The sequence below is a fragment of the Cotesia typhae genome, unplaced genomic scaffold, assembly GCF_013202065.1.
Source record: "Cotesia typhae breed Kobodo isofemale line unplaced genomic scaffold, CoteBio_Ctyphae contig_11, whole genome shotgun sequence".
NCBI classification, from domain to species: domain Eukaryota; kingdom Metazoa; phylum Arthropoda; class Insecta; order Hymenoptera; family Braconidae; genus Cotesia; species Cotesia typhae.
This window is the reverse complement of record NW_027423711.1, coordinates 4082869-4095331: the sequence shown is the minus strand read 5'-3', so window position 1 is coordinate 4095331 and position 12463 is coordinate 4082869. Positions and strand designations below refer to the sequence as shown.

Genomic DNA, 12463 nt, shown 5'->3' with positions numbered 1-12463 from the left:
TGTCGTCTCACTACACATTATTATTATTCTTATCTTTATTCCTTCTTTTTCTGTATATCGCCTTGACATATGGAAGACTTTCGCCGGTTTCGGTCAAAGCCTCGTGCCAGATACCATCGTCTTGAACCTTGGAATCATCAATATCATCACTGTTAAATAAAATCTTCAATTGCAGGTGTCCTGATCAAAAATTACAAGACAAAATTTATATTATTGTGACTAATAATAAGTAAAATTTTGTAGCCAGTGTATTTAGATGATAAAATGCTCTATCTCGAGATACATAATTAATAAATGACCTTGTATCTTGTAAACTATTGACTTTTTTAAATATATCAGTTCATCTCGTTATTACACTCATCAAGACCTTTCATTTGAGTACCCACATCAATTTTTCATATATTTATATATATATATATGAAAAATATATGAAAATGCATGTGGGTACTCAAATGAAAGCTCTTGATATGTATAATATCGGGATGAGCAAAATTTTATTTATTTATATTTCACAAGTCACGGCAGTCATATAGTAACTCAAGGTTGCTAGTAATTATTAATAATACAATATAACAATATAATCAGAAGAAGAAGAACAAGAACAAGAAAACACAAGAAGAGCCTCAGGTACTATTTTATGATAGCATAAAGGATTGATATATGAAATTCTTTGAGAGCCGCAGTTAAGCTCGGAGCTGTTCAAGGACCCAAAAGATACGATGAATTCCATTTGGAGGAAATCTATCCTGATGAGAAAACGATAATGCTCAGCCGATTGAAAAACGCCGAGCTAGCATTTCTCTGGTTATGCTATCAAACTGACAGACTATCAAGCTTGGCTCTTTGCTTCTATTAGCTACAGAGCACAGAGTGCTTCTCCTATTGCCACTGTATACCATATCACCTTGTGCTTATGGTGTAAACTGCATATTACTCGCGTCAGCAGTGTGTCCTCATTTCATCATCACCAGCAACCACGTTATCTCAATACGAATGTCGATTGAGGAATTTTTCAGGCTAACAATACTCTATACTATCTGTACTCTGCATCTGTTATATATTTTACTACTATATATATATATATATATATATATACTTATTGATGCTTTTATTTATCGAGCGTTATCGTACAAGTGTCGAAATGTTCCAATCATACTTAAACTTGCAATTGTGGATAAAACCCGATACCTAGACATACATATCTAGAAATAATGCACGAGAAGAAATGGGTTTTATTTTTTTTAGTCGTTTAAAATTTATTGTTTTTAAATTGGGGTTTTTTTATATGGTAAAATTTTTTTTTATTTATTTTACGGAGTTGTAGAATACATGATTGCTATCAAATATCCTGAAGCTATATTATATAGTATGAAAATTTTTTTTTTTATCTAAATATTAATAATACTGAAATTGACAATTTTTTAAATTAGAATTTTTTTTAAAAATCAATTATAGAAAAAAAAAATTATGGAAATTATTTACAAATGGGTCAAACCTATTTTTGACTATATCTAGGTGAAAGATTAACATTTTTTATTTTTTTTTATTCTGCTTGTTTTTACAGCGGATTTATGATAAATATTGTAAAAGGAAAAAAAAAAAGATTTCGATAGTTGGAAAAATTTTGGCTCATATGTTTTTGGATAAAATTTCTATTTTATCTTTTTTCATACTTTTTTTTTTTTTTTTTTTTAAGTACATAAAAAAAAACGAAAAATAAAAAAAAATGAAATTTATAACTATTTTTGAAAATTTATTAAAATTGTAATAATCAATTTTTTTTTTAATTGTTTATTTTTTATGTATTTAAAAAAAAATATATATCAATAAAATAAAATAGAAATTTGGTTCGAAAAAATGAAAATTAAAATATTTACCAAAATTCTAATGGAATTTTTAAAAAATAATTTTCTAAACTTAGTTTAATTAAAAAATTGTCAAGTGTCTGCCAATTGTAATTATTTAAAATATTTTTTCCAGAAAAAAAAAATTGTAAAATAAATTTATTGAACGTAAACATTTAAACGGCCTATTTTTCCAGGCCAACTGGACTAATATGAGAATTAAATGAGCCTCTAACTCAGTGGAGGCGTAAAACTACAAAAATAAAATTAAAAAAGGCAAGCGGTAAAAAAAGTGACCCACGGAGAGAGTGAAGGAGCTAGTCTAAAATAGTTACAGTTACTGTAAAAGTAAAATAGCCCGGCAGGAGGGAAGAATAATAATATTAAGTAGAACACATGGAGTAAATGTTTTTTGAAAATTCAACAGGCCCGGCAGAGTACAGGTTTGCTGGTGATTATTGGACGAGGGCGGCTGGTACTACACGGATGGGGTCGACGGGGCGAAGGGCCAAGGTGGAGGGCTCGAGGAGTGAAATATGACCGAGGAAGATAGTGAATATTACTTGGCATAGCATGGAGCGAAGCAAGATGGATATTGCTGTACCGAGGACGAGGTAACGGACGTTTTAGCTAGAGGCAAGAATCGTTACTCTCGTCTGCTAACTCGTCTGCTATGCTGTGTCCAAAGAACAGAGATCTTTACTCTTTACTCATTCTCTTTTCACCTTGCTGTATTGTTGAGGACGTCAAAGAGCCTTGTTATATGTGTGTACCTATTTTATAGACAGCAGACGATCCACCACGTACTGAGAGATGAGGAAGCTGAGAGTATGAGCTCTCAAACATGACAAAACGGGCTAGGTAAAGTCATTTTATACCTACCTCAGTAGGTACTGAGGATCGCGCAAACTCTGCGAAATACGATCATCACTTAATGAAATTTAGTTATACAGAATGGATACAGTTTCGACATGAGTTTTATTGTAATTATTTTATGCTTTTAATCTCGATAGAACAATGTGCTTCGCTTCAGAGGATATAACTCACTTGATCTACTTGATGATTTGGTTCATACAAAGAGATGGACAAGCTATACTCTGGAAAATGAATTATTTTTTTTTTTTAAGGAAAGAAGAAATAAATATATTCTCATTGTTTGAATATTTTAAATTAGAAGAATTTGATTAAATAAAAAATTAATAAATCAGAAAATTAAAAAAATTAATTAAATAATATTAAAAAATAAAAAATTAAATAATTAATTTAGATCTTAAAAATTAATTAGTGAAAAATGAAAAAAAAAAATTAATTAAATAATTATGATATTAAAAATTAACTGAATAATTGGAAGATCTTGGAAATTAATTAATTTAAATGATCTTAAAAATTAATTAATTAAAAAATTTTTTTAATGAATTTATTACTCAGAAGATCTAAAAAAAAATTTTTAAACTAAGAATTTATTCTAAGTTTAAATAAATTTTATTTAATTAAAAAAATTTTTTTTTAATTCAAGATGATTATCATTAAATAAAGAAGAAATGACAAATAACTAAAATTTTCCAATCAAGCAAACAAATATTTAGAACCAACAGTATTTTCGATACAAAATTTATTTATGAAGAAATAACTGTTATAAGCATTAAATCAGTATACCCAACCGGAGAAGTATAAACTAGATAGGAGTATTTTAATAAAACTATAAATTATTTTAGGTTTTAACTACCTACGGACAATAGAGAGAACTTGTCCCACAACAATATGCTGGGAAAATTCATATTCAGTGAATGATAGTCAGATAAGCGATAATCTAGTGGAGTGGTTTTAGTTTCTGGTTCTCTCCAGACTCGCACCTCCACACCTCCACACCTCCACACCAGGAAGTTAAAAAGTTTGACAATCAAAACAATGCTCTGAAACTAGTAAAATAACGAGATGAATTAATGTGAATTATATTAATAAATCGCATTTGGAGAAGAATGCAAAGTCCTGTACAGAAAGAGTGAGAATGCAGAGTATAGGACACAGACGAGTGCGCTCGCGACTCCTGGCAAGTTATTGATTTATTCCAAGGGCGAACAACCTACCGGCAGCAAGCATAGCACCACAGTGGCAACAACACCCCCGACATCTCTTTCCCTTTTCACGCTTCCCTTTTTCAGAGTACAGTACACCCGGTACGGTCACTCTGCTTAATAATATGCACTGCATTCATTCCTCTTTAGTTGTTGAAAAACAAAAAAGGTAAAACATACTTAGCTTCACTCCTATCCAGGCACCATGCACCATTCAGTAGTTAATGGATGAGCAGATGATCACCTTTTTCCTTTTATTTTTCAACTTGTACTTTTTTCTGCGTACATATCAATCAGAATGTCTTTTTCTTCAGCTTGCAAATATTTATCTATTATTTTAATCAGTATGATTCTGAAATCAGCAGACGTTTTAAAAATTTTTTATTAATTAATTTAGAGCTAGAAAAATTTTTATTTTTAGTCATTAATATTTTTTTATGATACTGAAATTAAAAATAAATCTAGAAATTTTTAATTAATAAATTGTAGAAAAAAAAATTAAATTTTTAGAAGCTCTAAAAAATTAAAAGTACAATTTTTTATAAATAATTTTCTAGACTTTATTATTTAATAAAAATTTTAAAAAAAGTGTCTCAAGTCTGTAAATTTTAATGTCATTTTTTTATGATATAAAAATTGAGAAAAATCCAAAAATTTTTTTTAATTTTTTAATTAATAATTTAAAGCAAAAAAAAAAAATTTATTTTAGAAGCTGTTAAAAATTAAAAGTACAATTTTCCGACCTTGTTTATTATTCAAAAGAAATAAAAAAATTTTTTTAATAAATTTTTTTTCAATAAGAAAAATCATCAAACATCTGCTAATTTCATTTAAATAAAATAGTAGGCACCAAAAAGTACAAATAATGATATTAAATAGATTAATTAGAATACGTAGATAAATTAAAAATAATATGTGTGCAGTAGTTTTGACAAAAAGGGCACTGAGAGACGCCAGGAAGCGCTTTCTCCTTCGATTCCCATAGTGGTACGGATTAAAATTGACTTTTTTATTTATTTATTATCATTATAACTTTCCATGGTTTGAATTCAATAAACTAAAATGCTTCTGCACGTAAAGGCCCAAGGCGGAAGCGTACATACCTGGGTATGTACTTAAAAATATGTTTCCACTAAAAAATTCGTACATATTTACATAAAAAAAAAAAAAAAAAAAAAAAAAAAAAACTACAAAATTGTGAAGAAATAAATGTACAAGTGGGTGAATGAGAACAAAAATATTTCAACATCCGTGTGGTGATGAGTTTAACGGTAATACGTTAAACTGAGAGTATGTTTGTTGAAGTAGTATGTATAGTTGTTCATTAATTGCATACCAAAGTTGCTCTATGACTCAACTAGCGCCTAGATTCATCTACGTATGCTCTACTGGCAATAATCATACTTAGTCTTCTCTCAGTACACACGTGTACACAGCAAAGCGGGGAATTTTGAAATTTGAAGAGAAGCTTTGGTACGCTGAGTACTGAGCACTGTTAACGAGAGAGTTTACTAATTTAATTATACATATATATTTTATCTAATTCTCATTTATCTTTCATTTGTAATTAAGCTTGTTGTTAAACTTAGTTTGTACAGTCACTCTGTTTTTGTATATTTAATTAAATTGTTTGATTTCTTCTTTTTACAGGAAGCACCAAGGAGACCAAGGGAACTGGAAAGGATGTATTTCCTGCTGGACCATACTCTGGTTAGTTTTTTTTTTATTTTTTAATTTAAGTAATAATTTATTTAGTTTATAATTGGTGAGAAGTAATTTTTTATCGGAAAAAATAAACGAGTTTTTTTAAGTTGTAAGACCAAGTTGACATTAACTTGAAGGATGATGTTATTTCGCAGGACTTTTTATTAAATCCTTCGAGAAATTGAGGAAAAAAGTTCATTTTAGATGTCTGATACCATTAATTAATTATCGAGTGACATCTAAAAGAATTTGAGCTATTAATTTCTTTTGTAAGCTTATTAGAGATGTTTTTGTGTAAAAAACGGATTTAATTGTCATCAGAATTTCTTTAGATCTTTGATCAATTTAGTGTGATGTTAAATTACAGTGGTAGGATTTTTTAAGGATTTATAAAGATTTTTAAAAATATTTCTATAAGTCTAAAAATATTTCTTTTAATTTAATTTAATTAAAAAAAAATTTTTGAAGACAAACAATTAATTTTATTCTAAAAAATATTAAATATTTGTCGTTATAAAAAAAAGTCACTTAAATTAATTTTAAAAAATTAATTAATAAATTTCTAACAAAATTTTTTATCAGTATAAAAATTTAAATCAAAATATTAATCTTTAATTGTTATTACTGTTTTACAATGATGATCATTGTAAAAAAACAGAATAATATATATTATGAGCTTATATCATTAAAAATATCAATAGTTGACAAGATATAAGGTCATTTCTTAATTATTGACATTTTTAAAGATCATCCTGATGTTACATTCATCAAGAGCTTTCATTTGAGTACCCACATCAATTTTTCATATATTTTATATATATATATATATATATATATATATTTGTCTATTGGTTATTATAAGACCATTTTATCTTATATAAAGTATTATTTGAGGACATATGGCTATTTTGAAGACAGTCCTCATAATTCTTTTCATATTTTGTATACTTCGAGGACTGTCTTCAAAGTATACACCGTCAATATAAAGGTTTAATTAAGGACAGCATTACTGATAGGTGTAAACCGGGACAGTGTCCCCATAATATTTAATCACCAAAAGTATGATTTAAGGACAGACGTTGATTAGTCGAAGGTATTAAATACAAGGTAAAAACACGTAATGATTCTTAAAAGTTGTTACGATTAATTTATTTTGTTCGTCATTTATAAAGTATGTTTGGTTATAATGATTGTTCATGACATTTTTTTTTAAGTTTTGTCGACTGATTACAGCAAATTGTAAACACGGTCAATATTAGAATTGACAACAAACAAATAAAATTTATTGGCCACGTTTTGAATCGATTACGAAGATTAAATATCAACGATTCAAAAAAATTTTTGTTCATTTGATTAATTTAAAAAACGATCGTGTTTATTAATTTCATAAATTGATATAAAAATAAATGCTATTATTATTAGAAATTAATCATTTTAAAATGTGTGTAGTAATTTCCACAAAATCGATGACAAATAATTATTAAAAAACTATTAAGCTGAAAGGAAAAATTACAAATATTTATATCGGTTTGTTCTTCTAACAGATCGTATGAGAACTTTGAGAGATATTTTCTTATCTACATAAGTTACACAAAATTTCCCTCATCTATACTTGGAGAGTGTATTTTATTAGACATGAAGTAAAAACAAAAATTTCTTTCAAAGTTTTCATACAAACCGTTACAAGTACAAACCAATATCCTCATAATGACTGTACCATAGAAAAAAATATCTCCATAGTTGTCTGATCTCCTCATTGTACACAAGCGATGAAACATACGGTAATCTGTACATTTTATCGTTTGTATACTATGAGAACATCAGACAACTATGGAGACATTTTCATTCTATGGAACAGTCATTATGAGGACATTGGTATACAAGCGGTGAAATATACTGTAATCTGTAAATTTTACTGTTTGTATACTATGAGGACATTAGAAAACTATGGAGACATTTTCATTCTATGGAACAGTCATTATGAGGACATTGGTTTATACTTGCAATGTTTGGTATGGGGTTTCTGCCAGACATTTGTTTTTCTTTACCCATTTTCGGAAAAATATACAAAAATGAGGAAAATAACATAAAACCCGCGAATAGTACTTTATCACTTGTTTAAAATTAAATTGAATTTTAAAAAAAAAAATATGAACTTGGTTGAAAAAAAAAAATTTCGTTAATTAAAAAAATCATTTTGAAGAATTTCATTGTCTTGATTGAAGTAGATAAATTTTTTAACTTGGAAATGTTTTGTAACTCAAGTCAATTTTAGTTGAATTAAGAATTTTTGTCTTCATTCAAATCAATAAACTCTTTAGAATTGTTATCTGAATTCAATAATTTTTCGCTTGAGGCAATTAAACATTCTTTTGTATGTAATATGATTTTTGTCGCTTAAGGAATAATTTATTTTCCCTGATACATTCATGATTGATGTGAAGTATTAGGTATGCATACATTTTTCTTAACTTTCTTAGATTATCTCTCATTTTTATAAAAAAGACAAAAAAAAAAATAGTAACTTATGTTTAAAACCATCGATTTTATGAATTATATGAGAAGTAATTGCTATAAATATGTACGTAGAAATTGAAAAATCAGAATACAAGCATTTTCAAAGTAGTGACCATACAAATGTCCTCAAAGTATAGACTATATTAATACGTTCAGTAAATTAAACTAATGTCCTCATAATGACTGTTCCATAAAATGAAAATGTCTCCATAGTTGTCTGATGTCCTCATAGTATATAACCGGTGAAATATACGGTAATTTGTAAATTTTACTGTTTGTATACTATGAGGACATCCGACAACTATGGAGACATTTTCATTCTATGGAACAGTCGTTATGAGAACATTGGTATACAAGCGGTGAAATATACGGTAATCTGTAAATTTTACTGTTTGTATACTATGAGGACATTAGAAAACTATGGAGACATTTTCATTCTATGGAACAGTCATTATGAAGACATTGGTTTGTACTTACAACGTTTGGTATGAGGTCTCTGCCAGACATTTGTTTTTTCTTTACCCATTTTCGGAAAAATATACAATATATAAAATATACATTCCTTTAATTAAAAAAAATTATTTTGAAGAATTTCATTGTCTTGATTGAAGTAGACAAATTTTTGAATTTGGAAATGTTTTGTGACTCAAGTAAATTTTAGTTGAATCCAAAATTTTCTGTTTTCATTTAAATTAATAAATTCTTCAAGATTATTATCTTAATTCAATAATTTGATGTAATTCAATTATTTTTCGTTTGAATCAATTAAATATTCTTTTGTATGTAATATAATTCGATTGACGTTTAAAGCATAATTTATTTCCCTTGAAACATTTATGAGTGCTTTGAAGTATTAGATAACCAGACATACATTGTTCTTAGATATCTTAGATTATCTCTCATTTTTATAAAAAGAAAAAAATAGTAACTTGTGTTTAAAACTACCAATTTTATAAATTATATGAGCAATAATTACTATAAATATGTACAGAAAATTGAAAAAATCAGAGCATCAGCATTTTCAAAACAGTCACCAGACAAATGTCCTTAAAATATAGACTATATTGATATGTTCAGTATAGCTGTCCCCATAGTAGTCGATACTTGAACAAAGTTATAGGTCCTCGAAACATCTATTACATAACTGGTCTCATATCATACAGTCGATAAAAAATTGTGTGAAAAGTTAAAAAAAAAATTATAGTTCACAGAAATATTAATGTAATTTAATCTATATTGATGTTTTCCACTATTTAAACAGGTTTCTATCTACTGTCCCCAAAACATCCAATAGACAAACATATATATATATATATATATATATATATATATGAAAATGCATGTGGGTATTCAAATGAAAGGTCTTGATGAGTGTAACATCGAAATGAGCTTATATATTTAAAAACGTCAATATTTAAGAAATTACAGTGCAATTTAACAAAAGTCATTATTTAATAAAGCAAAATTTTATTTATTAATGTTTCACAAGTCACAGCAGTCACCTAGTGACTGCAAGATTGCTAGTTTAATTAATTTAACTAATTGATACTTGTAAAAGTTAAAAATTAATTAACTTCTATTAAAACTTTATAATTATGTACTTCATATTCCATTTAGATTCTAATTGGTTAAAATAGCACATAAATGTACAACATAAATATTTATAGCTTGAAGTTATTTTAACAAATGTGATCTATATTTATAGTAAATTTACGTCATTGAATATTCGAAGGGGTGGTACTAATGTCATCTAAAGAAATTGTAATAATAATATCACAAGAAGAAGACACATCGGATCCAGAAATAACAAGAGCGCTGAACGAAAATAATCTGTTAAACTCTTTCAAGATTTACAGAGTAATGACAGAGAATCCAAGTATGTACTCGATTTTATGTCAATATTAAATATCCTGAGGCTCTGCTAAGTCAAGCTAGATCTTCTTGCAACGGAGTAATAAAAATTTTCCAGGGCATTTCTCAGGAGTCTAGGAAGAAATAAAAAATAAAATAATATATGAAAAAAAATTGAGAAAGATGAGACGGAGGGAAAAGATTGAAAAGTGTAGAGCAAGGAATGTAACTAAAATATCTCGCGATAATTTTGTAGCTGCCTCGTTATTTTCATTATTTTCGGCAGAGTTGCAGTTGAAGTTAAAGTGAAAATACACGGAGCTTATGAATAACAAGAGGAAGAGAAGAAAAAAGAAGAAAGTAAAGAGGCTTGTTGGTGGTTATGCTTCGTCGACACTTCTTACCACCTAACCAGCTAACCAGCTCGAGCTTATTTTCACAGCAGTAGCGTTGATGATACTTTCTTATGCGCTCTTTTTCCTTCATAAACGGTTGGCTTGACTCTTAGACTCTTAGACCTTCAGGCCAAGAAGACTATGTCAGTCTAAGTTTGCGGATCAGCTGAAAAAAGTCCAAGAAGAGAACAAACATGAGACAAAATTACCGAGCCAGTAAAAAAGCTGAAAGACATTACTTCTAAGGCGGAAGCCAGCTCTCCGGCTCGGGTCTTACCAAACAAAACTAAATTAACGACTTAACTGTACTGATAATGTTATATCGCATTGGCTGTACGTACATCCGATCAATAAATGAGTCTTGTCTTGACATGCTAGACATAATACCGTTCCATTCCTAACAAAGTTGTTGCTGAAAAAAGCCAGACCTTCGAAGAAATCAATTGTATCAAACGACTTGCCATCAGTTATCTCTTGGAACTAATACATCTAACAGCATCCGCTATTTTTCACTCGCCTGTATTTAGTTGCTCGTTTAAGTACTAGAAGAACTACATTGATTCATTTATACTTACTTTTTTTTTATACAATTGACTAAATCGAATGGAGATTTAAGAATAAAAATAATAATATATACTATTATTATTTATGCTAAATTATTTAGTGTGTAAACATTATTTTTAAATTATATTTTATTTCATTAGATATTTATATTTTGTAATTATTTTTAATGGATTCAAGTGAAGAAATTTAAGCTTCATGTTTTTTTAGAATTAATTTTTTAGGTAATACCTGTTACTGAAAATGTTTGAGATGTTTATAGGCACACATGTTAATGAGTTTCTTAAGAATTTAAGGCGTTACATATTTATAAGACCTTAAATTATTTAAAGCTATTTATTTTATAAAAATGAATCATACAGGAATTTTTTATTATTAAATTTTTATATAAATAAATTTTTAAAGTTTAATTTTTACCAAAAGAAAAAATAAAAATTGAAAAAAAAATTTAATCTAATATGAAAGTACGTACAGAAATTTTTAATTATTAAATTTTTATAAAAATAAATGATAAAAGATTAATTTCCATAAAAATAAATTATTTTACCAAGAGAAGAAATGAAAGTTAGTAATAAAATTTAATCTAATGTAAATGTAGGAAATAAAATGATAATGAATATAAAGATAAAATAAAATCCAAGTAGGACTATTTTATAACGGAAGTGGTTACTTAAAATGCAGGACGTCGCGAGACACGTCCGGCTGTGTAGTGATTTCTAAACTTTTTTAGTTTGTCAGACTGGTAGCTTCATTGTCAACTTGGTTTAAGCAGCAACTTAATTAAACAATAGTCTTGATTAATAAATGAATAAAATAAATTAATGGAAGACTTGATGATAAAAAAATGAATTTTTCAGGTGGAGAACCGAGCGACGTACCAAAGAAGAAAGGATTCTTCAAGAACTTCTGGAAACGCTCGCGGCATTATTCCCTGGAGAATCAATAGCCCAGGTGTTACCTTGCGGTTAAATGTCGCCAGCCACGTCGCGGAGATTTCTTATCGCCTCAACAGAGTTATTTAAACAAACAGCGCATTAATACCAGCAGCAATAATGACCAACATCAACAGGAGCAGAGTCAGGATAAGATTCTGGATAAAACTCAGAATCAGCAGCAGGAGCAAGAACAACAATTACAAATGGCTACGACAAATATAATTGAAAATCCTTGCTGCTGTATTGCGCAGTGAAATCCCGACAGCGTGACCTCACTAAAAAAATAATAAAAAGTGTGATTCGTTAAACTGTAAAGCCAGTATTGTAGTGGTGGTAGCGATTAAGAGGGCGTTTTAACGGGAGCCTAGACGCTATTGAAACCTTTTTTTAACTTTTTTATTCTCTATTTATTATACTCGGTTGCTTTTCAATCTTTTCCTCTCTAGAACTTTATAAATTTATTTATTATCCCGAGGCTTGCTTTCGAAATGAGTTCCATTAATATTTTAAACAATCTGGTGAGTAAATTTACTCAATGTTTTATTTTTTTATTATTAGTACTTCTTATATTATACTCATAG

The 12463-nt window shown here is 28.1% G+C and overlaps 1 protein-coding gene across 4 annotated transcripts in view; it reads left to right on the top strand.

The window, feature by feature from the left end:
* The window catches only part of LOC141524952 (uncharacterized), a 61893-nt gene that overhangs the window by 44411 nt on the left and 5019 nt on the right, over window positions 1-12463 (top strand). For all 4 annotated transcript variants that reach the window (XM_074239165.1, XM_074239176.1, XM_074239156.1 and 1 more), the window contains 2 exons: window positions 5570-5629; window positions 11805-12400. In XM_074239165.1, the coding sequence (XP_074095266.1) occupies window positions 5570-5629; window positions 11805-11893 (149 nt within the window). In that variant the 3' untranslated portion in view covers window positions 11894-12400. The remainder of the gene's footprint in view (window positions 1-5569; window positions 5630-11804; window positions 12401-12463) is intronic.